The following is a 26,060-nucleotide window of genomic DNA, read 5'->3' on the forward strand; positions in this document are numbered from 1 at the left end:
AGCTGAAAGTAAAGTTTCCTATTGAATTTAAAACGGCCATTACTTCAAATGTCCTGATAGAAGAGAAAGAAATGCCGAATATGTACAAGAAAGTTGCAATGAAACACTGTAAATATACAGCACGCTGATGAAAAGTTAAAAGAGGAGTAGGCTACCATTTTTGACATGATTCTTTATCCAAATGATTGAACCTACCATGTCTTTTCAAAGGCTCTTCAACATGCTGTTCATTGTGGCTTCAAACATCTGATTGGATAGCTCTCTTGTTTTTAAGGGAGACTTTGGTTGAGAAATAAATGGGAGAATCTTGCAGAGATGACAGGGGTCTCCCCCACTGGCTGTAGAGCCTGAGTTATCCCTATAAGCTTAAGTCTTGATAAACCTCACTGCATTCTCTGCCTCTCAGGCACATATTGGCCAGTGGTAGGCCTGAGGCAAAGGTACTGCTTGTTGACAGCACCTGCCGATGAGGAGTAGGCAACCCTCGTGTCCTCAGCAGAGCTGGGGTCTTCTTCTGATACTTGGCTTCACCTGAGGTCTCGGATCGAGAAATGATTCAGGAAAAGGTGGATGCCAGTGGAAAAGCTGTCACAGGGTAATCAGTGCAAGGGAGGGGGTTATGGAAGAAAGTTGGCAGAAGGGCAGGGGGCACTTTCAGTGGGCACTCCCACTTCCCTCAGCAAGATCCTTTGATCTGGCATTGAGTGTCTTCGCACGAAAACTTCTCCCCCACAGGATCCCCTAACATCGCCAGGGTTTACTCGTCATGATGGCCACATGGAATATCCATGTGCACCATTTGGTTATTAACAGCAGGAGCTGCTTGATGCCCTTAAGTAGACAGTTATTTGTCTCTCCTCAGGTCATCTTCCTATGAGCAATACCAGAGATGTCATCTTGTGTCCTGCATAAACGAGGATGAAATGACCTAGCTGAGTTAATGTCAACTTTGCCATTTGGAGCTGAAAAGTCTTTATTACACACAGCTAAATATGCGATTTGCAACAAGAAGGATCCTCATCAGTGCTATCTGAAAAAATCGACCTTCAGGTTGGCTGCTGACTGGTCTCCATTGGCTATCTCTGGATTTGCACAAGTCTACGGTGGTTTGTAATACTATTTAAAGTTGCTGATGTCCACCAGGAGTGGCAGCTTCTAAAGGATTGGGGCCTGATGTCAAGAATTTTGTTTCGACCACTTGCTTCCAGACAATGGCGTAGTAGTTTGCATCCTTCCTTGGCCCACAGTATGAGAGAGAGAATGGACATAAGTAACACTGGGGAGAACAGTCTCAAAGACAAAGGAGAATTAGGGGAAAAGAGATATCATCAGGAGGCCCATTCATTCAAGGATCGTCATGAAGCCATCCTGCAAACTCCTACCTCAACTTTAGCAAGGAACAAGGTCTCAGACGTTTATTAAGGAAGTATTCAGAGATCTTCCACTATAGCTTTAGGGCAGGATAAGGGATGCCATTATCAATGGGCTTCATCTTTTAAGCATTGGGCTCCTTTTAGGCAGGATTAGGAGATATCCACATCTCCCAGTTTGCCATCTACTGTTACATAAGAGAAGTCACAAAGGCCCTGTACACAAAGAGAGCTGAATGCATTTCATTCCCTCTTCCTAGAGAGACACAGATGGAATGCACAACTTTACTGCAGGCTTCCCCATTGTGTAAGGTGCCACTGACCGCGAACATGTCATTTTGCAGACACTTCATGTCAATTTTGAGATGTACTGTAACCAGAAGAGATTCCACTCCCTCAATCATCTGGTGTCAGATTCAGAATACTGTATACAGGTCAATGCTTAGCTTTCCAGCAGAACTCAGGATGCCTTTATTCTTCAGCAACTTGCGCGATTATCCGCCACATCAGCCATAACAACAACCAGAGGGTGGCTACTGGGCGATAAGGGCAATCTGTTGATCACGAAAAACACACTGTCATTGACTGAATGTGATTGAATAATCCAGTGGATTGACGTAATGTTTTTCCTCTGTCTGGAATCCTCCAGAGGAGCCATACTTGGCAGAAAGGGCTGTCAAGATTTGTTGCGGTCATCTGTAAACAAAACAACCTTGGCCTCATGAAGGCTTGATTTTTTTTTCATTGGGCAGACAGTGGCATGTTGAACAAGAAAAGTGGGGAAGGGACGAGGAAACCAGAGCATTCCTTTTCTGGCTGGGCTCTCCACAAATTACTTGCCTGACTGCAGTACCTCATTCACTGACAATCCCACATCTTAGCTTCCATTTCTCATTGAACATTACAGCATCCACTTGACTGCAAGACAGAAGAACCGCCACAATAGAGACATTCCAAACTAAGAGAACAATTGATCCTAGATTTCATTCAAAAGTTTAACCAGCTCTTCCATTTATTTATTTATTGTTTGTCTTCCATGTGCCTTTGTTTTTAATACACAGCACTAATCCTGTGGCTGCAACATAGCTGGTAGAAAGCTGAAGGAGATGGCAGGAGCACAGGCGATAGCAAGGGCACTGGCAAAGTGAGAGTGATGAGAGGATGAACGTGGTCATCCTGAGAGAGAACTGTTCATGCTGCACAGTGCCACAACCACTGCCCAGAGCAGTCTCTTAGCAATCACTGTAATGACTTTGGGGTTGGTTGAATTTTAGATTACTGTGACACCCCCACAAGGCATCTTGTGTCCTGCGTAAGCAGGGATGAAATGTGCCAGCTGAGTTAATGTCAACTCTGCCATTTGGTGCTGAACACTTTTAATCACACACAGCTAAATATGCAATCTGCAACAACAAGGATCCTCACCAGTGCTATCCAAAGGGATTTACCTTCAGGCTGGCTGCTGACTGATCTCCATCAGCTATCACTGAATTTGTAGAAGTCTATGGTGATTTGTAATACTATTTAAATTCGCTAAAGTCCACCAGTGGTAGAGTGGCAAGTTCTAAAAGATTAGGGCCTGACTTCAAGAATTCTGTTTAGACCACTTGCTTCCAGACATTTGAACTCTGATATCTATAGTAGGTGATGTAAATGGAACCTAAATGACTTCAAGCTGAGCTGGTGTGAAAGCAGACTGAATTACCACTGAAAGACACAGACGCTGGATGCTTTCCGCTTGTGCTGCACTGGAAGCTGACAGATCGTCCATCCATCAGGAAAGGTTCTCATGGAACAGGCTCTACTTTCATACTGGAAAGGATGGACTCCAAACATTAAACAAAGCCCTTTGCCAAACTGGTGTTTGACTTCTCCAGTTTCATGAACACTGACCACAGTCCTGCCAGTGGATGCCATTAGCAAATCCTATCTTTAAATGTTCTTATTGCCCATTAGCCATCATCTGGTGACGAAACTACAGATGGTACATTCCCTTTATGTTATCAGATAGTTGTGGTATCAATGTAAATTTTCAGTTGGTCTTTCAGGGTGACAGCGAATGATAGTTTTTTTAGTCAGGGTCTTTCTGTGCCTCTTTCTCTTACTCCAGTGTCATGGCAAGATTGCAGTACTAAGATGTCTGAAAGAAGAAAAGTACATAAGTGGAGTTACCATGAGCACAGCAAGGTGGGAAACGAGAGCAGGGAGGAGGAGGTGGAGAAAGATGAGAGAGAAGAAGGAGGAGAAGGAATGGGAAGGAGAGAAAGGAAAGGAAAATTTCTTGGGATACCATGCCTGTGGCTTGTAAATCAGAAAAGAATGTGTGATGAGAAGGTAAGTTGGGTATGAGAAAGAAGTTTAGGTTGACGTTTATCATGATTTTTGATGGTTTCAACCTCCCCTGACCATAGCTACAGTCATGGTTGCTCTAGACATGGTAGACATTTTCTCCTTTATGAGTGCAAGGACATGTAGCTATTGTGTCCTGATTGGTTAAGGGCTGCTGCTTCTGGGTATATGTCAGTTTCCCCGCAAGACAGGTGGAAGTGTGTCAGTTGGTGTGGTGCAATGTACTTGGCTGTCATGGTGAATAACTAGCAGTGTGGGTAGGTTGCAGAAATTGGGTCAGAGACTTCCAGCATTACTAAGTGGCTGAACCTACGAAAGTTAGGTATAAATTATGATTGATAAATTTGCTGATAGGTGAGTGAGTTTGGTGCATTGAGCAAGGTGAGAGGCTAGTGGTGCAGTGTGTAGGACATGGGATTTGAAGATGCATTTGCTGACCTTGACAAATAATATAATGAGTCAAAAAGTGTGGTGCTGGAAAAGCACAACAGGACAGGCAGCATCCGAGGAGCAGGAGGGTCGATTTTTCAGGCATCAGGAATGTGGAGGGAGCTGAGAGATAAATAGGGGGATGGGGGTGGGGCTGGGGGAAGGTAGCTGGGAAGGCGATAGGTGGATGCAGGTGGGGGGTAATTCTGATAGGTCGGTGGGGAGGGTGGAGTAGATAGATAAGAAAGGGAAGATGGACAGGTAGGATTGGTGAGAAAGGCAGTGTTGAGTTGGAGGGTTGGATCCGAGATGAAGTGAGGGGAGGGGAGATAAGGAAACTAATGAAGTCGATGTTGAGGCTGTGTGGTTGGAAGGTCCTAAGGCGGAAGATGAAGTGTTACTCTTCCAGGTGTCAGATTGCTTAGATTTGGCAATGAAGGAGGCCCAGGACACATACGGGAGTGGGAGGGGGAGTTGAAGTGGTCAGCCACAGGGCAGTGGGGTTGTTGGAAGCGTGTGTCCCAAAAATTCTCCTTGAAATGCTCTGAGTTGACGTTCTGTCTCCCTGAGGAGACCACATCGAAAGCAATGGACACAATAGATAAGGTGGGTGGATGTGCAGGAAAATCTCTGCCGGATGTGAAAAGATCCTGCATGGCCTTGGATGGAGGTGAGGGGGGAGATGTGGAGGATGGGTTGGTGGGGGCGTGACCGAACGAGGGAGTCACGGAGGGAGTGGTCTCTGCAGAATGCAGATGGGATGGGGAGGAAAATATATCTCTGGTGATGGGGTCTGACTGTAGGTGGTGGAAATGGTGGAGGATAATGTGCAATACCTGGAAATTAGTGGGGTGGAAGGTGAGGTCTGGGGGGATTCTATCCTTGTTATGGTTGGAGGGGTGGGGTTCAAGTGCAGAGATGTGGGAAGTGGAGGAGATGCACTGGAGAGTATTGTTGACCATGCGGGAATGGAAATTGCAGACCTTGAAACAGGAGACCATCTGGGATAAGCTGGAGTGGAATTGCTCCTTCTGGGAGCAGATACGGAGGAGGCGGAGGAATTGGGAGTAAGGGATTGCGTTTTAATGGGGGTTATGGTGGGAGGAGGTGTAATCCAAGTAGCTGTGGGAGTTGTGGGCAGCACGGTGGCACAGTGGTTAGCACTGCTGCCTCACAGCGCCAGAGACCCGGGTTCAATTCCTGCCTCAGGCGACTCTCTGTGTGGAGTTTACACATTCTCCCCGTGTCTGCGTGGGTTTCCTCCGGGTGCTCCAGTTTCCTCCCACAATCCAAAAATGTGCAGGTTAGGTGAATTGGCCATGCTAAATTGCCCGTAGTGTTAGGAGAATGGGTCTGGGTGGGTTACGCTTCGGCGGGTCGGTGTGGACTTGTTGGGCCGAAGGGCCTGTTTCCACACTGTAAGTAATCTAATCTAATCTAATATTGGGAATTGCAATATTTGGGGTTTGGGATAATTCCTGGAATTTGGCTGGGTTGAGGGGATACTTGTATGGCAGATGTTCTGAACTTTGTGCGGGGCTGGATGTATTGATGTTTTATAGGTCTGTTCTGATCTTGTTAGATTGTCGAGGTATTTCAGGGAGAGATATAAATTATGTGGCCTGCTAGAAAAAGTACATGCTATCTGATACCTTTTAACCACTACTAGAGTGAAGCAGGGATTGTTCAGATAACAGCGGGGTGCAAAGATTTACCACTCCATCACCTGAAGTGTTGGCAAGAAACACATCCCACTGTTATTGAAATAGAAACACAAAATGCTTGAGAAACTCAGCAAGGTAACTCAGACCTCTAACGTGACTCAAACTCCAATGTGACCTGAACCAGTAACTCTGTTTGTCTCTGTTCACAGATGCTGACAGGCTGCTGAATTTCTCCAGCAATCTTTGTTGGTTTCAGATCTCTAGCGTCCACAGTTTTTTTTATGTAAATGCATTTTATGAACAGTCCCGCTTTGTAAGCCATAAAACTTTGTCCCGCTTATTCATTCCCACTCAGACTAAAATATGACCCATTGATATTGTGGAGAGCATCAAATCTCATTATAGTGACCCTTACCTGTACATGTTTGGGAAAGGGGCTGTTTCTCAACTTTGGGCAGGGTCATTAAGCACAGGTTGAGATCTATAGAACCTGAAACCCACCATAATTATAGTGTCCACCCAGACCAATGTCCAAAATTGTTGAAATTTAATATATATTATTAACTAGTATTTTTGGATTATTAGAATTTCCAGCACAAGATTTATGTCAGCTCTTAGAAGGAATGGCTTCTGCTTGACGTTTGTGAAGTGACATCAGATGGAAATTTGAGGACAGTGCATAAAGATCCACAAAATGGGGCCTCAAAACAGCTTAAGGCAAGAGGAAGCAGAAGACCTGTAACGCCTCAACTGAAATAGTCAAATAGTTCTTGAAACTCTGACAACATGTGGATTCCTAAATAAGAAATGTGAATTTTTAATTAGATTTTGTGTTCAGATGCAAATTTTTCAAATATTACAAACCTTATCCAAAATAATTTTCAGGTGCAGCTCTATAGACTTACATGTTGGATTGCAAATTTAGGAATAATTGCCCAAGCTTTTAGATATTACTAATTTTATTGCAGATTTTTTATGTGAACTGATTTCTGCCCATGCATTTTAGAATCTCTACATAAAATACACAATCACATTATTTATAAATACTTTATTATTCTATTATTGAAATACTCAAAGACACACCATTTAAACCCAGTTGGGATAATTTTCAATTTACCGCAGGGGCCTGGACTAATGTTGCAGCTTGTCAATTTTAATGGGAAAATTGGTACATCAGCCATTCAGATATTAAGCGCCAGTTTCAAGTTGAAAATTTTCTTCAAGGTTTTCTTGGATGAGTTGAGTTTTACTTACTCAGGTAGTTTTGTGTCTCCTCTTGCATTGTTGTGATTGGACAATCTTTATGCGTCAACAACAATTGCTTCAGCTGTGTCACCTCATTCTTCAAGAGGGAGACCTCATTCTGTGGATACATTTGACAAACATGTGAATAATTTGAAGCTTTTCACTCCAAAGGCATGTGTTAAGTTCCTTCTGAAATTGTTGGATTATTGATGGTAATTTTACCCCCACCCAATTGGATTTCAGTTGCGTAGGAAGAAAAATGCAAAATGTCTCAAAATCAAACCCAACTTACATCAATTTTATCAAGAATCAATAATTTATCCATTTATCAATGTGGAAATTATCAATCAGATTCTGTCGTTATGTTCATAAAGACATGAGGGAAACCTATTCTTCCACATTTCCTGAAAGCAAAACAGTGCCTCATCTGATACTGTCATCCTGTCAATACCATGGCATTATCCCCATTCTGCTAAACTGTTGTGTGCAATAGATTTTGGCAGTCACAAACCAGTTACTCATAGGTCTGAACACACAGGCTTGAAACTGCTTGAAATGAAATATTCCTCTGCCTAGAATTAAGAAAATAAGATAAACACTTGCATTTTTATAGTGTTTTTCACAACAACTGAACATCTAAAAACACTTTGCTGGAGAAAACTAGAAGGAAAATAATAGTTCGGATGCCTCGGCTAGGTGAAACTTCTGTTGACAATTGATTGCAGAAATAAGAGATGATAAAATGTATTAAAAGGTTATTTTTCTGATCTGGAATAACCAAAATCAACCGAAAATTTCAAATCTTTAGTCACTGTGGGACTAGATTGGGTTGAGATATCTGGTTGGCATGGACAGGTTGGACTGAAGGGTCTGTTTCCATGCTATACATCTCTATGACTCTATGTTACTTACAAAGATATTGAATGCAGGCAGAAGCACTTGTACAATGATGGTTTACATTAATTGTATAAGCTGCTGCTCAGTGGGTAGCATTTTAGTCTTTGAGTTACAGTATTCTGTGTCCATACCCAATCCAGGACTGGAATATAATAGTCAAGGCAGCACTCCAATGCAGCAGAGCAATGGGGCTGTCTTTTGGATAAGATGTTACAAGTCCCACTTTCCTGGTCTGATAGGTGTCCAAGATACGATGGCACTAGTGGAATTATCTCCAGTTCCCTGGCCAATACTTATCCCTAAATCAACATTCCATGAATAGATTATTTGGTCATTATCACACTGATGTGGGAGTTTGCTGTGTACTTACTGGCTGTGACATGTCCTGCATTACAACACGACTACACATCAAGGATACTTAATTTTGGCTGTAAAACATTTTGAGACAACTGGCATTTGTGAAAAAACTAGATTAATATTAAAGAAGGAGTCTTGCATAATAATGTTGGGGAGAGATTTCTGGAATCCTGAACTAGTCTGAGAATCTGACCTCATATCAATGCCCATTGTAAATTGCAGGCCCCCCCCAAAAAATTGATGATCTCTAGCTTCTGACTAGCAAAAGTGCAGAGGCAGATAGGTAGGTCTACAGATGAGGGACTGAGCATGAAGGGATAGCCTAGGATGCCAGCAGTTGTGATTTTGTACTTAACATTTTCAAACTTTTCTACCATTTCAGCTTTACTACCTGCTATAACAGAGTATGATCAGCACATGTTATCTTCAATTTTGACTCAAAATTGTTTTAGATGCACATCACGAGGCATCATGTTAGGTGTAATAATGAGGTGCTCACCTGACTCAGCCATGTCATCAGCAGAAGGCCTTTGGTAATCTAATAGCAGCAAACATCACAATAGAAACAAGGTGACAAGTGCAGCACAGCTATTTTAGAGCCAACACCACAGTATCCTTTGTTGAACGTGAGGACTGCAGATGCTGCATCAAAAATACTGATGAAGGGCTTTTGCCCAAAACGTCGATTCTCCTGCTCCTCGGATGCTGCCTGACCTGCTGTGATTTTCCAGCACCACACTCTCGACCATGGTATACTTGTCAGTTAAAACTGACCTTCCTGACTTTTTGACCCTAATGTTTACAAGAAGCATGGATGGAGACTGAGAAGAAGTTTTCGACAAGAAACCCAGAGGCATGTAACACCCTTCAGCTTTAACTGCTTCCTTTTAAAATGTTTCAAACTGACTGCCAGCATAATTGTCTGGCTGTCTTTCAGCAGAAAGAAGCAGCAGAGCTTGGATAGGGATGGAAATAGGGAAAGATAGAGGTTGTGAGGTGGAATAGCAGAAACAGATAATGCGGGCTTCACTGGTTAAGCTGGTGGAAACCCTCCTGCTCCTTCTGGCCCAAAGGCACTATTGTTCAGCACTTGCCTAATAAATTCAACTCTCTCTTCCCTGAACTATCAGGTTTTTGAAGGGAGACCTAGTCAGCAAGATGGCATGGTGGCTCAGTGGTTAGCACTGCTGCCTCACAGTGCCAGGGACCCAGGTTTGAATCCAGCCTTGGGTGACCGTCTGTGTGGATTTTGCATGTACTCCCCATGTCTGTGTGGGTATCCTCCTACCGTCCAAAGATGTACAGGTTAGGTGAATTGGCTATTCTAAATTGCCCATAGTGTTAGGTACATTAGTCAGAGGGAAATGGGTCATGGGTTATTCTTCAGAGAAGCTGTCGGTGTGGACTTGTTGGGCTAAAATGGCCCATTCCCACAGCGTAGGGATTCAATGACTATAAAAATGCTTTTTTAAAAAAAAAGACTATAATCCCTTTAAAGTTTTAATGCATGATATGTCTTCTTACAGCAAATTGGTTGCTTTCCAGCCATTGCTGATATTGTGAAGGTGCAGGGAGGGGTTTTGATTCAGAATTATAACTTTTAACTTCTATCTGGCTCAAATTTGCCCATTTGAGTGCTAAAAATGACCTCATGTTAATTCAGGTCAACATATGATTGAACTAGCATTTAAATCTTTCAATGAGCTGGTCATTTACCGATTACACCATCCTGCTGCTGGAGTCCATCAACAGTACCTACCACACATACGCTGACAAACTAAAACCAAATGCTCTCTTTTATCTGAACCCCTGAATTTCAAGATCAAGCAATAAAAAGCCTGTTGTAAACTTTTATTGAAGCGGTAAGAAATTACTCAAGTCAGAGTACACATTTACATAAATTCATTTAGTTAGACTAGATTCCCTACAGTGTAGAAACAGGTCCTTTGGCCCAACAAGTCCACACAGACCCTCCGAAGAGTAACCCACCCAGACCCATTTCCCTCTGACTAATGTACCTAACACTATGGGCAATTTAGAATGGTCAATTCACCTAACCTGCACACCCTTGGACTGTGGGAGGAAACCAGAGCACCCGGAGGAAACCCACATAGACACGGGGAGAATGTGCAAACTCCACACAGACAGTCACCCAAGGCTGGAATCAAACCCAGGTCCCTGGTGCTGTGAGGCAGCAGTGCTAACCACTGAGCCACCGTACCACCCCAGTTAATAAACAAAACAACATTACAAGTCAGATATGAACCAACATTTATATATTGCCTATTTTCCTAATGTCACTTGTGACTTTGTCAGAAAGAGAATAAGTTTGCTAAAAGTAAATAAGGAATAAATAATGTCCTCACCATCTTTTTAGCCAAAACTGTGTCAAATTGTTAATAAATGTGTTTTGATCTTATGTTCATTACTTTCACAAAGATGTTTATTTATCATTTGGAATGAGGTGATATTTTCATAAAAGAAAGGAGGGAGAGCAATTTCATACGATTCAGATTGTTTGTAATATTGCACAGTAAAATTTTAACACTTATGTGCAGTTTGTTAATTTATTTAGGGATTGAGGAAGAAATGGGAAACCTAACATAAAATGTTTATAAAATATATAAAACAAGTGCCATGTTATGCAATGTTCACACTGAATATTTTCATAATGGTGGTAAGGTGGCTTTGAAACCAATTAGGAATAATCATATATATGTCAAAAGTTTTTTTTGAAAGTTACATTAAATGTTGCAATTCAAACAATATGAAAAGATTTTTTCAGGAAGAATGCTACTATGATTTGTAAGAAAGTATTGTACCTGAAGTTGCATATTGGTTTGTGTGAGTTCCTCTGCTTTTTTTTCCAGTGACAACACCCACACTTTTCTCTTCTGTCTGCAGCGTGTTGCTGCTGCGCGATTTCTTTCCAGAAACTTCCTCCGCCTTTCATCAGGATCTTCATCTACAACCCTTCTCCTGCGGCCTCCACTAGTTGGAGTTGGGTGCCCTGACTGTGGAGACTGCATCTGCTGTGCTCCAGGTGAGACCTGCAAGGAAGTATCAAATATAAAACATACTTGGCTTTGTATTTTAAAAAAAGGTTCAACACAAAGCATAAGTCAAATAAGTTCCAACTAACCAGACCTATCAATTGCCCTACATGAGGCAGGAATTCCATGAATGTGATTACAATCTCACACCTGAGAATTTCAATCCCATGTTAATCCTTTTTCTACAATATACAACAGAACAGAAAAGGCCCCATCTATGGAAAAGCCATTCTCCACCATATGTGGAAAATATTGCAGAACTTAATTTTGTAGGTCCCAATGTTGTTCACGTTGGCAATGTGCCCTCCACCATGATATTATGGGAAGTGGTCGATTGACATACCTATCTGAATTTTTGCTGAACTGGATTTTTGTTAAGTTGCTTTGACTGTGGAGCCCTTTAAAAGTGACAGCTGGGACTCAATTCTAGGTTTTCTTACACCATTTCAGAGTTTTCTGAATTTCAGGAGTGTTTTTTAAGGATGCAGAATCATTTAGGTCCCACGCACACATCCAGAACAACTGACCTGGCCTGCTCCATTTTGGAGATAGGCAGAGCCTATTGCTCTACAATTTTCTTGGATTTGGACCAGCTTTTCAAAGAGTTATAGTTCATGGTACCTCAGAGATGTTGTAAAACATTGTCTGCATGAGGGAACCTTTTGAAAGGAAAAGGTCCTCACCATACTTTTATGTCAAGACATGCTCACCCCCAAAAAAAATTCCCATGGCCCCTCAAACCCCAGTGCCAAAATAAGCACCTCCTGGCAATCTTCACATCGCAGCACGCCACCTTCCCCCCCAACCAAGAATACATGATAAGGGTTGGCAGAGAGCCTAGACAACCATTAGAGTGCTAAAACAACTGAGCCCTTGTTTGGTTGATTTGCAGCCTAATTGTCTGATTTCACTATTTCAATTTCATAATGTTTGTTGAGACAAGGTTAAATGGTTTCAAATGTCTTGAAGTTTTAGGCACTGAAACATTCAGAGGTCCGGATGACTGATACTTCCTTTGTCATATAATGAGTGGACTCTCTTTTAATGTAATGGAAAGTTAAGAATGTTTCCCTTTTTCTTAAAAGCTATTGTTTACACATTCAACTGCCACTATAACATTCACCTCTTTGCTACAATGCATCGTGGGTGAATAACATGGAAATGCTACACCTTAACATATGGGGCATCAGGGGCTATGATTTGGGGCTGGGGGGGGGAGGGTGGAGGAGGTGAGAGGAGGGGCATATCTTGGCTTCGGGACATAGAGAGTGTGAGTGTGTGTGGAGATGGGAGGGGGGGATGTGAAGGCTGAGGCTGCAGGGCTGCCTGTTTGTTACAGATTGGGTGGGGTCACATAGCTGTAAGGCAGGCCTTTTAAGCAGCCTGTCTCCACACTAGGCAGGTCTCTGTGTCTGTCAAAACGTTTTCCAGGGTCCGCTGGGCCGACTACAGCTGACACCTGACCCTGACCCTGACGATTGTGATACCAGTGTTAGTGCTACTCCGAGGCAGGCATTTGAAGATGGAAAGTTTTCTGACTCCCACTACCAACAGTGAGGTTGAAGATCTGGCCCACTGTGGTCATGTTAACCATCCAATTAGGGGTGGCAGGAGGGTGACTACATTGGTAGCATGGTTGTGCACCCTCTATTTAAAGGGACATTTTCAGCCTATACAGTAATGATTGATTCCCTCAAAAATTACCACCAATGCTTCATATAGTTGTTCCCTGGGCTGTCTCATTACTACGAGAGAAAGAACCTATTTATGGAGGATCATTTGTTTTGAACTCTTCAGTCTGTCTTGGGCTTCCAACTGATTTATGCTGAAGTTGATTCTACTAGGACTGTTGCTCTTGAGGAACAGCATGGTGCTCATTATCTCTTCCTAGGAAAGGAATCATTTATTACACTAATTATACAGTGCTCATCCTCAGATTCTGCTTTATTTACCTTCTTAGTGTTTTACTACTAAAATACAAACTTACTATAATGTTTTATATCTCCAGTTATAGTTTTTACAGGTTCTCAATTGATCATCCTTGTCATATTCCTGTAGGCTCTGTATTCAGCCAAGTGAATTCCTTTAGTTTTCTCTCTGCAACATTTACATTTGTAATTCTTCCTCCCAATTTATCTCTAATTAGTTTATAAAATTTATTTTAGCATTGCCTTAAACATTGTCATTTTGGTCCTTTGTTGACTTGTATGCCTATCAGAGTTGGGGAACAATCCCTTCTTGCTGTGATTTTGCCTGCACTGAAATGATGAGCTCCAGACATTGCATGGATGTATGGAAAATGTTGAAATAAGGGCTATTTTTATGTTTAATTACTTGGATCGACTTCCTGCTGCTGCTAGAGAATCGCCCTTGCTGTACAGAGATGGGAACATGTTGGCGAACTAGCCCCAGGACTCCTTTTTCCAAATATCTGCATACCCAACTCCTGTTTCTGCAGTGCTGGAAACATTCCAGCAATGTGCATCTGCATCCCAAAGCTGGCCATGTTCACACACAGGCTACTTTCCAGAAGACGGTAGGCACATTCTGTACCTCTTCCACACACCGTCCTACCCACAGGAAACATTCAGAAATTCTAAGTCCAACCATTTCCCACTTTAAAATCTGCAATAATTTCAATGTACTGTTAGTACAACTGCCCACACCGTTACATCCCCTTCCACTCCTTCCCAGAATCTCAGCATGGATGGGGGAGGAAGACATCAGAAGCCAACTAGCAACTACCAATAAATGTCTTTTTTAAAGATATCCCTTTAATATTGGAATATTCGCCCCCATTTTCAAAGGAACATTGCATGTAATTTGCATCTGGTTTGAATATATCTGTTCACATGAGGGTGGATACTTTCTCCATGCCCATCACATCTGCTGGAAGAGCCTTCACTTGGTGGAGATCCAGTAGAGCTACTCCCAGACTCATTTCCTACCCTGTCTGCTGGAGCTATGCCAGAGAGTTAGTATAACTCCAACAAAAATCATGCCCAATGTCTGTGTTTGTCTAAGGAGTAAAGAAAGAGGTTTGCAGACATAGAATGTCAACTCTTTTCCATCCATTGAAACTAATAAGTATGAGTAGTGAAAGGTGAGAAATGTATGAATCATTTTATTTCCTTCAAACCTAGATTCAATCCTGGTACATATCAACTCTTTCCATATTCAGAGTAGCAGGCTTGCAACTGGAGTCGAGCTGTGTCAGAAGAAATGGTTGATATGCAGACTTAAAAAACAAATCATTAATCCATTTTTAAATTCTCTTTTGCTCATGCCATACTTGGATAAAATACATTTTCACCAGATCTACTGATTATATGTTAATTTAGATGCTTCAGATGTGTAAAAACAGCAGGATTTACCATAAGTTGTGATTGGATGGTTTTCTGCCATTATCATCACTAAAATTGTATTTTATAATATTGATGGGTAGAAAATGGTTGTAATGATTTTTATTGGGGACATTAAAATATAAAAATTATTTAGTCAGGAAACATATTTCTAAAACAGGAATATCTATCAATATTTAAACAATTAACCTTCTCAGTGTTTGGTTGTACATAAGGATAACGTGATTAAGGTAATACTAAATAGGAATCTAAATCAGAGAATTAAACAGATAGTTTTTCTGCTCTATCGCTGATTCACAATTCTTTGTGTTGTTTCAACAAATCTATCCTTAAATTTCAAAACTCTACATTGTCAGGAACAGTTCCCAATAGAAAACTTTATCTGCATCTGCCTTTGTCAGTGCCAGACCATAAAAAAAAAACTCATTGGTGATATTGTCTCCAGTTTCATAAAGGATAGAACATATAATGCTTTGTCATATGTTGGCTGGGTGAAAAATTGATGTAAAGCTGTCAGGTCAGCAGTGGAGCTATGGCTAAAAAGGTAAATTATGAGGACTGGTTGCACAGATAAGCCTTGTGCTTCACCTGAGTATACAAGGTGAAGAGGAAGATCTAACTGAGATGATTAAAGGATTTGACTTGGTAGATGAGAGCGAAATTATCTCCGCCAGTGGAGGAACTCAGAACAATGGGGCACAACCTTAAAATTCGAGTGATCTCATTCAAGTGCAATGCAAGAAAGCACTGCTTTACACACAGTATGGAGTGAATCTGGAAATCTGTCCCTCAAAAAGTAGGTAAAGTGTGCTTATTTTAAAATTTCTTAACAGTATTAAATAGTTTTGTTTATACAAAGTTATTGATGCCAATAGAACCAAAGTGGATAGTTCAAGTTCAAATCAGCTATGGTCAAACTGGATGGTTGAGCAGACTTAAGGGGTTGAATGGCTGTCCTTATTTCCATGTCCCAGATAGCTGTCTAAAGTAGATGACACGTCCTAGAAAATATTAATAAAGGGCTTTAAACCAGGCAGAGAATCCCAATGTAAAGTTCATCACTGGTGGTCAGCTGGAGATGTGTCAGGGTAGTACTGTTCAGGAATCTCCAAGACTGCAGCAGCCACCAGCTCAAGCAAAGAACTTTTATTGCTTTTTGTGAGCTGTAATAAACAGGATTACTCTGCCTGATTCTACAGTCCAGTGGATCATCTCTCCAACCCACTGCTGCTTGTTCCATCAACCCACCTTGCAAAATAAACACCTGGCGAGGCATGCAATTTAAAATTAACTTGTCCAATCAGGCCCGTGTTGCCTTGAGATCAATTTGTAGTGCTCCATTATATACATTCTCCATCCGATATCCCAGATGGAAACCCCAGATGGCAAAGTAAATGACAGAGGTCAGTACTAAAAAGCGAGTAAGCATACTGCAATATAAGATTAATGTTTTGCATTTCATTGGCTGGCATTTATGCAATTATTTTTAAAAAGTCAGTTTTCAATTTTCTTTTGCTGTTAAAGATCCTGAGCCAAACCAGTTTCTTTTTAAAGTCACTACACCAATAATTTTGTTCTCTGAACACAGAAATGCAGCCTTTCAAATGTATTTATGTTGCCTTCTTGAGCAATAAAATGTAGAAAGGAACCATCCAAATGTGCTCATATTGTGTTGATGAAAGAAAAAAACCCACATATTTTTACATTTTTGTGTTCCTGCTGTTTGGTTCATTTTGGTTACCAGCTAACAGAGGTCTGACATTATTTACAGACAGACATTTGAATTAGGAGCTAGAGTAGAATATTCTGACCTATAAGCCTTGACTCCATGTCTCCATACATGAAGGCATTGGTGAATTTTACTACAAAATACATGCCGTTTTTGCCTTTTAGTTGCAAAGATGATTTACATTGTTATTTTATTGACATCAATGATAGAAAATAGACAGTATAATCATTTTGTTTCTTTATCATTTTCTAGCCACTGAGTAGTATTGTCATAAACCTGTAATCCACTCTATACATATCCTTAGATGATTTACCTGACTTTGTGTTCCGGTGGTTAGAGGGTGGAGCGGTGGGGTCTGATGTTGTGGTGGGTGTGTGTGTAGGTGTGGATGAGAATGGGGGTGGTTTTGCTGGTGATGGTGAGAATGATGCTGATGTGGGTGTGGTGGCTGTTGATGTGTGAAAGGATGATGAGGAGGCGGCTGATGCTGATGTGAGTGCATGTGATGGTGTGGCTGAGGTGCCTGCTCCTGCCTGGATGTCATCATCTCCATTACTTGACCCATCATGTTCATATTTCCATTTGACAAAGCCGTAGGGTGCTGACTCAGAGCTGCTTTAAGCCTCTGCAAAGAAAACAAAGCAAGGAATGCTAATTAAAACCTCATTGCTCTTCAATTTTGCCATTTTGAAGATATTATACACATTCTCTCCCTTGTATCCAAAAACCCCAGATGTCAAACCGAATGACAGAATTCATGCTAGTATTAAAAAGTGTATAATCATATAAGATTAATGTTTTGTATTTCATTGGCTGGCATTTGCGTTTTTTTTAAGTTCCCTTTCAATTTCCTTTTACTTTTACAGTTTCTGAGCCAAACTATTTTCTTTATAAAGTCACTGCACCAATTATTTTGTTCTCTGAACAAACTAAAATTACAACTTTTCAAAATATATTCATATTACCTTCTTTAAAATGTAAAAATTAACCATCCAAATGTGTTCATATTGTTTTGTGCTGATGAAGGAAAAGAACTTGCATCTTTTAGCATTTGGGACGTTGTTTATGGACAGACATTCGATTTAGGAGCTGGAGTAGAACATTTGGGACCAGGAGCCCTTTGTCCACCATTCAATAAGATCATGACTGATCTGATTACTCCACATTTCTGCCTGCCCCAATCACCTTTCATCCACTTGTTTATCACAAATCTATCCACCCCGCCTTAAAAATATTCAAAGATAGCTTTTCACAGCCTATTGAGGAAGAGAGTTCCAAAGGCTGAATACCCTCTGTGAGAAAAAAAAAGTTATCCTCATCTCTGTCCTAAAAGGACAATCCCTTATTTGTAAACGGTGACCCCTAGTTCCACATTCTCCCATAAGAGGAAATATCCTTTCCATCTCCACCCTGTCAAAAAACCTCCAAGATTTGGTATGTTTAAATCAAGACACTTCTTACTCTTCTAAACACCAACAGACACTAGTCTAGCTCGTTGAACATGACATCATAAGACAAGCGGTCATTCTACGTGTTAGTGTAGCAAATTTTCTTTGAACTGCTTTCAATGTATTTACACCTTGAAATAAGGAGACTAATACGACATACAGTACTCCAGGTATAGTTTCACCAGTGCCTTATATAAATGATTCTGAGCCTCTCTACTCTTGTATTTAATTCACCTCACAGTGAATTATAATATTTTATGAGCTTTTCTTATTACTTGAAGCATTGCATATTAATATTTTGCAATTCATGCTCTCAAACACCCAAATCCCTCTGAATGTGAAAGCTCTACAATTTCTCACCGTTGAATGTTTATTTTACTCTTCCTACCAAAATCGGCGTCATAATTTTGCACATTATATTCTATTTAGCAGATCTTTGCTCAAACACTTTACCTATCTATTTCCCTTCATAGCCTAATGTCCTCTTCACCATTTACTTTTGCTATCTTTGTGTCATCAGCAAATTTATCAACCATAGCTTCAATCTAGGTCATTTATATAATTTATAAAAATTTGAGGCTCCAGCACTGAGTCCTATGGCACATCATTCATTAAGTCATGCCAACCAGAAATTACATAAACATTTATATTTATTCTGTATTTCCTGTTAGCGAATCTACTACCCATACCAAGTGTTCCCACTCACCGACCACCCCTCCTCACTTCACCTAGAGCTGTTATTTTCTTAAATAACCTTTGATGTGGCACTTTTTCAAATGTCTACTAGAAACCTAAGTACAGTACATCCACAAGTTAGGGTTTATCAACAAATGTTACCTCTTCAAAGGCCTCCAATAAGTTGGTTAAAATTGTTTTCCCTTTCATAGAACCATGTTGACTTTGTCTGATTATCATGGCTTTTTTCCTCGTACATTGCAATGAAGCCTTTATTAATAGCATGTAACATCTTTCCTTTGACTTATATCAAACTAACTGGCCTGTAATTTCCTGCTTTCTGTCTATCGCCCTTTTGAATAAAGGAGATACATTCACTATTTTCCAATCTAATGGAATCATTCGTGACTCTAATAGAACATAGCTATACTGAAGAAGTAATGTGAAGACTGAACAGAAAGTAATCTCAAGTTGAAACAAAGAAGATTACTTTGTTTCCATCCCTCTCCCTCAGGAAAACAACTTGAATACACAGCTGGAATTAGGCCTCTTGAGGATTGCGCTCCAGCTGTGAGGAACAAATAACATGGCATATATCTAGGGTAATTCAACCAGAAATTCACTACACTTACTAACTATGTGAGTACTGTACCAACACTAATTGTGGAGCTGCATAAATAAAACTAAATTAGGGCATTTCAAATTTGCAAAAAAAAATGCATGCTCAAATTAGTTACTGTCTCTAGTACTTTATTAATAGTAAGTATTTCATATTTCATATTTTTATAAAAAGGTATTTGAGACTAAGCAGTGATATACTACTAACATTAATCCATATGAATCTGAAAGTTGGGCAAGTTCATTCTAATTGCTACCCCAAATGTTTCCAAATTAATGACATTGCAATCAGTTTGTCAACCACCACTGAATCACTCATCCAGTAGATTCCTCATTGGAGTCAATATTGTATTGAAGATATAAGTCACCACATTTTCTGTATAATGATATACTTCTGTAAGAAGCTAGGAGCAATATATGCTAAATAAAGCATTCACAAATATCAGGGCAAGAATTCAGGATACATCCACAACTATCAGGAAAACTGCAAAGTTTGTTCAAAGGCTTTGTGTGCTGTAGTTACTGCCAGGAAAATGGTACATTTATTTTCTTTTGGATTGCTCCAGGTTCTTAGAGCAAGATATTTCAAGCCTGATGTGCAATCAATGCTACAATGGAAGGTCGGTGATGTAATGGTAATATCAGTAGACCAGTAATGCAGAACCCCAGACTAATATTCCGTGGATGCAGGATCAAATCCTACCAGATGGTGAAATTTTAATGTTAGAATAAAATCTTGAATAAAAAGCTAGGCTAATTGTGATCATTGCCGTAAATGCCCACTGGTTTACTACTGTCCTTTTGGGAAGGAAATGTGACGTCCTTATCTACTCTGGTCTGCATGTGATTCCAGATCCACAGCAATGTGGTTGACTCTTAACTTCCCTCTGGGTCATAAATGCTGGCCTAGTCAATGATGCCACATCTCTTGAACAAATTAAAAAAGAATTGTGAAGGTGTAATGCAAAGTCAAAGGAGATAAACCAAGTCATAGAAAGACAGAATATTGATTTAAATAAAAGATTTTTTTAAGCAAATATATATCACTGGAAGCAATGCTAAATTTAGAGTTGGTTTAAATGGTAATATCACAATCCTCTGATTTTGTTTTCAACTGAAGTGTATGAAAAAGATTGTATAAGTATTGAGCAAGTTGATCTTGCATATTACACACTTTCAACAAAACTTCAAACCATCCTTGCTGATACCACACTGAATTTGTCTATGGTAGACAAAGGAACTTGAAGCTGATATCCAAATGGTCCAATAAAGGCAAAAGGTGAAGGAAGAGAGAGACAGAAAATGAAAAGCAGAAAAGCAAAGAGGAAAACAATGCACCAAATATGTACCAGTTATAAAACAAAATTACATTGAAGGTACATGAACTAGCAGATAATAATAAAAGACATTCCATTTGACAAAACTGATTGTAGTCAAAACAATATACTGACTACGTAAGATAAACATCTTTACAAAAAAAACTACAATATACAAGAATTCACCAAAATGCTTATTCACAATGAATAATAAGTTAAAAAAAGGCATAAAATGTGATGGATATTAGAAGAAAGAATAATGGGAGGGGTATAGAAATTTGCTGTCTGGGATAAAACGTCAATTAGAAAAGCAAAGGAAATTCTAAAAATGAATTCAGGTTCAAAAATTGAAGGTGATGAGAGCAGTTATTGTTATAAAAGTAGCAGGCAAACTTAATATGATAAAATAGTTTAAGTATTTTTTTACAAGTATTCACTGGAGATAACATAACTGCATTGTTTTATCCAAATACCGAAGTAGACACTGTGTCCTACAGAATAATGAAATCAGCATTGCAGTTTACTGAATGAAGTATTAACATTTAAAACCTAGCTCAAACGATGTGCCAGAGGCAACAATGGAAAATTGTGTAGCATTAGCTATCATCTTGGGGATTGATTAAATAATGACAGACTGCATAGGACTAAAAGAAGGCAGAGGTTGCATCTGGATTTGAAAGTGATGATACAACTCAATTAGGAATCAATTGTAGGTAAGATAATAGAACACAGTCTAAAGTGTAACAACGCTGGTATATTGAGATCATAGAATTCCATTTTAAATATTTCCAATTAGCTGGTTGGATGCCTACTCAGAGACACCCAACAAAATTACCATAACCACTGTAACATCAGCAAAGTGATTTTTATTATTATCTGCTAGTTCATGTACCTTCAATGTAATTTTGTTTTATAACTGGTACATATTTGGTGCATTGTTTTCCTCTTTGCTTTTCTGCTTTTCATTTTCTGTCTCTCTCTTCCTTCACCTTTTGCCTTTATTGGTAGTAAGTTCTTGCATTTCATATTCAGGTTGCTACCATTCTGCTTCTGCTATGCAGGGAGACTGAAAATTCAGCACAACCTTAAATATGGTACATTCCTGCTGCTGTTTTAATGTTCCACGACAGTTACCTCTAAAAATGTTATCGCAGGATCACTGAAGGTGCAGGCACATGTACTGTAATTAAATGTTTAGCAGTTAGTTCCAGGGACAAAACATGCCCAGGACTTCTCAGTGCATTTTGAAGTGGAATGCTACAAACCAGTCAGTCATTTTATTAAACAATAAATTTATAGAACATGTTGAGAAGTCTAGCATGCAGCTGCTCTTCAGTTAAGACATTTCAAAATATTAACATGATTTTGCAAGCATTCCATTCGTCAGGCCCCAGTGTAAAAGTCAACCAGATGCCCTGGCTCATAGTACAAGCATAATGCTAACTGACCTGGAGCAGTATCACCCAAGCCATCACTGATCAGACTCTGGTGTCTCATTAATTTCTGCTGAAATGCTTGATCCTTCATGCTGAGACTGAACAACATGTTCTTGGTCAATTTCATTGCTCATTAAAGTTGAAATTCAGCTCAGTTTGCTCAGCCAACATTGTTAACAAAAGTGGAACATTCATTATGTCAGTCTACAATCAGCACAGTCAAGCCCAGGTGAACACATGCCTGACCAAGCACAATTTTACCTTTCATAAAGGAATACCAAAGTACACAATCACTTCCCATTTGCTCCAAATATAAAGCTTTTTTTTTAAAAAGGGAATCATATGAAATAATGATAAAAATGTAATACATTCTCCAATAAATAAAATTTGAAGAACAAACCATTTATAAAAATATTTATATAAATAAATGTAAATATTTTTGTATCTGTAATTTTGTCTAGTAGCTAATCTTGGAGGTCAAGCATAATGCCCAGAGCAAGTATGACATTTTTTAGCTGTTTCTGAAGGATAACTGTAAAAGAATTGATTTGAAGGTGTGCCTGCAAACAATTTTACATCAGCACCAGCCTTCCACTTAAAGAGTAATCTTTGCATGTTCCTCACTCTATATCGCATTTAAATGTTCACACTTTGTTCCAGGGATATTGAGATTGCATTATAGAGCTTGGGAAAGAAAACAACCTATTCCTAGAAATTTTCTGCAGAATAAAATTAATGGATTGTAAATCAAGCAGGACCCCCTAACCATGAGCCTGAATTCCAAATGCGTGACATGGGATAGTGAAATTTGTGAATTTATCCTCATATCATTGGTTAAATCATGAAGCTCCATGACGTTATCCAATCCAGACCAGTTTATTTATGTCATAAACTTTTTAACCATGAAGTCAAAAGCTTTACAAACACTGCTCCCAATCACCAATATTAAGCATCCAGCTTAATATCTTTATTGTGTTTGAATTGATAATTACAATTTGCAAATTGATGCCTTTTGTCATTTTTACATTCTATCCTTCAAAACATGCCTAAAATAAGGAGACTGACTAAATACTTTTCATAGAATTAAGGAGATCACAAGTAAAAAGTGACAATTTGTTTTATTGACATTATTTGTCACTTCCAATTACCAGTAATTATCTTAAAATTGTCCGATGGCTTTGCATCAGCTCACAAAAAGAAAGTGATAGAAAGTTAAATTGCATGTTAGATTATTGCTTTTCAATTTTCTACAATCTAAATCAAAATCCTTTCTAAGGAGGTTAAGAAATGGCATCTATCCATCTTTTAGAATTGTTAAGAATCTACTCAGAGTTTTATCTCTACAGGCAAAGGATGGAAATGATAAACAGAATATTATGCATGGTTTGGAAATAGAAGGAATTTAACAGAATTTATTTTATAAAGTTGAATGCAAAGTACCCACTAAATAAGTCCTGAATAAAATGTAAAACAGTACAATATCATTTTACAGAAGGTGATCAATCCTCTTTGTTTGAAAATATTGCTAAGTGATTATACTGCTGTCTAACACATCTAACAGACACTAGTCTTACTGCAAGTCCTTCACCTCCACTGATCTGGGATTGAGTTTAATCAATAACTGGGAGACTCAACGCACTGCATGAAGGTCTGCAGTCACAATGAGACAGGTTCAACCAGAAGGCTAATCTCCTTATACCCAGAGGACCTAACTATATTTCATAAAAATACTGTGAATGTCAAAACTTCAACCTTGAATAACCCAGACTGGAAGCAGGCATCGCAGAACCATTGAATGATGCTTATGAGGTCAGAATTGAACATATTTCACACAATAGTTGCAGTACATGTGGGTGTGCACCCGAATTGCATATGGGTAGGTAGTAATTTGTATTGTTCACTTTTGAAGTATATGTACTGCTGCAAAATATTAAGTGTTTATACACATCCTGCATCATGCCATCACAATACTTCATCACTTTTTACCCCTGTGAGTGCCAAATTATATTAAAATGTACAAGAAAAAATATTGTCAGTAAAGCATAAATAAAGTTTCTAACACAGTGAGTTAAGCTTTCAGAATATATGTTTTCTTCACCTTCTGGACCATACAGAATATACTAGCTCTGATTACAGATGAAGCTGATCTTTTGAAAGCTTGAGAAGTGTGTCAGGATACAGAGCCTGAGAGAAAATCTTTTTATGTTTTGATAATTTCAGGTGCAAAAAATGATTTTTGTAATGTTGATTACAAAAAATCTGACTACAATTCTGCATCAGAAACTTTACGGATTCAGAAGGAATTTCAGATTTTCCACAGCAATTTTCTTTCCTGTGTTTGCACCATTTTCTGTGAGGCGCAAAATTCAAATAAGGGTAAATATTTCCAGGTACTTCTGTGCCTCTTACAAATGTTAGTTAATGGAGCATCAGTGTAGAAAATGGGAAATAAATTGGTGTTGTCTTAGGAATCTCATGAGAAAACAATTGGGTGATTCTTTGAACAAACTCTAACATTATTTTCCATTGTCCGGAAAAAGGCATTTTATAAACTATCCAACAAGATGTAAATATATAAACTCACCTTTCTATTTCCTTTGAAGTAGCAACTATTTTAGGAGCAAATCATGATTGCTTAGAATTAGACACTTGATATTTTTATTTTGTTTTCCCTCGCTCTGTGGAAAGTTTATCTCCACAACCAGACATAGAGTGAGCAAGTATTTCCATCAACGGTAACTGATTGCCTGGCGTCGCCAAACATCAAGAAGCTTTACTGATGAGGAGCTAGAACTCGAGGTTTGTTTTATTGTTGTATTTAGCTATAATGCAAAGAAGGGTTGGGACATATTAAAAAATACATGCATTTATGTCTCTCTTTTCACAGCCACCAGATGTCTCAAGACACTTTGTAGCCAATGATGTACTTTCAGAAGTGCAGACACTTTTGTAATGTGGGTAATGTCATCCAATTTCTGTACAACAAAATTCCATAAACAATATTGTGATAGTGACTAAATAATTTGTTATTTATAATATTGCTCAAGGACACTAGAACTAACTTCCTTATCTTCTTCAAAACAGTGACATGGGACCTATTCCATTGAGAAGATAGATGGGAAATTTCATCTGAAAGACAGCCACCAAACAGTGCTGCTCTCTCTTGATACTGCACTGAAGTGACTGCTTTGGTCCTTTATTATGCTCAAACTTGGCATGGGGTAAGAACCTGGAACCTTGTGATTCTGAGGGAAGAGTGAACTGAACAATAACTGCTATATGTGTAGGCATAACAAACTGCTGACTCATTCACAGCAACAGAGTTTCAAGTGTAGCTGTTTGTGCTAATTTAACAACTTTTCACTCTGTTATTTTAACATTATTCTCCTCCACAGCTCAAGTCAAGCTGAGAGGAAATCAGATAGAAGTCTTATTTGCCTTTTCATTATATTAATTGACCATTGTTCTGAAACGTTTACATACCATTACCACACACTCAGATTCCTCATTCAGAAATTGTGTCCAATTGAATTAACTGAATTGCGCAATGTGTAGGATGGACCAGGAAGTAACAGACAGGAAGGATGTGCAATAACTGTGAGAGAATGCCATTTGTTCAAATATTACATTTCAATCCCTTTGAAATTTGTTTAAAAGAATTGTCCATCCTAAAATTGATATTGCATTGTTTAGGAAGCAGCATTCCGTCTTTTTCCATGACATGGCATTCTTTAAAGGAAAGTGCACACACATTCAATCACTAACATCCAGTGGGAGCAGTGGGTGATCTTAAATTCAACCCTCCAGGATTTTGTTTTTTTGGAGGGGGAGTTGAAGGGGAGAAATCAGAGGGGTCAATGTTACATGGGAAACTCAGAGGTCATGTGCCTGTCCTGAGGTCAGGTGAGGAGGACTTGAGAAGCTGTTAGACAAAGACGTTGCTGAATAAGAAGTCTCTGGCCTAATCACAGTTGTGGCTTTCACTCAGGTAGTTTAGCTGGATGTTGGTTTTCCATTTGGTTCCAGAAAGATTCTGATCCTGGGGTGAAAAAGTTTATATATTCACTGGTTTGTTGTATATCTTAGAGGTTTGATCTATCTCAGAACAATGC

General features: G+C 39.3%; 1 protein-coding gene across 5 annotated transcripts in view; it reads right to left on the reverse strand.

Moving 5' to 3' along the window:
• Positions 1-26,060, reverse strand: part of creb5b (cAMP responsive element binding protein 5b) — a 508,761-nt gene that overhangs the window by 9,313 nt on the left and 473,388 nt on the right. For all 5 annotated transcript variants that reach the window (XM_087986955.1, XM_043689526.2, XM_043689529.2 and 2 more), the window contains 3 exons: positions 16,769-17,080; positions 11,134-11,361; positions 7,067-7,175 (listed from right to left, as the gene is read on the reverse strand). In XM_087986955.1, the coding sequence (XP_087843081.1) occupies positions 7,067-7,175; positions 11,134-11,361; positions 16,769-17,080 (649 nt within the window). The remainder of the gene's footprint in view (positions 1-7,066; positions 7,176-11,133; positions 11,362-16,768; positions 17,081-26,060) is intronic.

The sequence above is a fragment of the Chiloscyllium plagiosum genome, unplaced genomic scaffold, assembly GCF_037043375.1.
Source record: "Chiloscyllium plagiosum isolate Xiang-an unplaced genomic scaffold, Cpla_swu_hap1 HiC_scaffold_5, whole genome shotgun sequence".
Lineage (NCBI taxonomy): Eukaryota > Metazoa > Chordata > Chondrichthyes > Orectolobiformes > Hemiscylliidae > Chiloscyllium > Chiloscyllium plagiosum.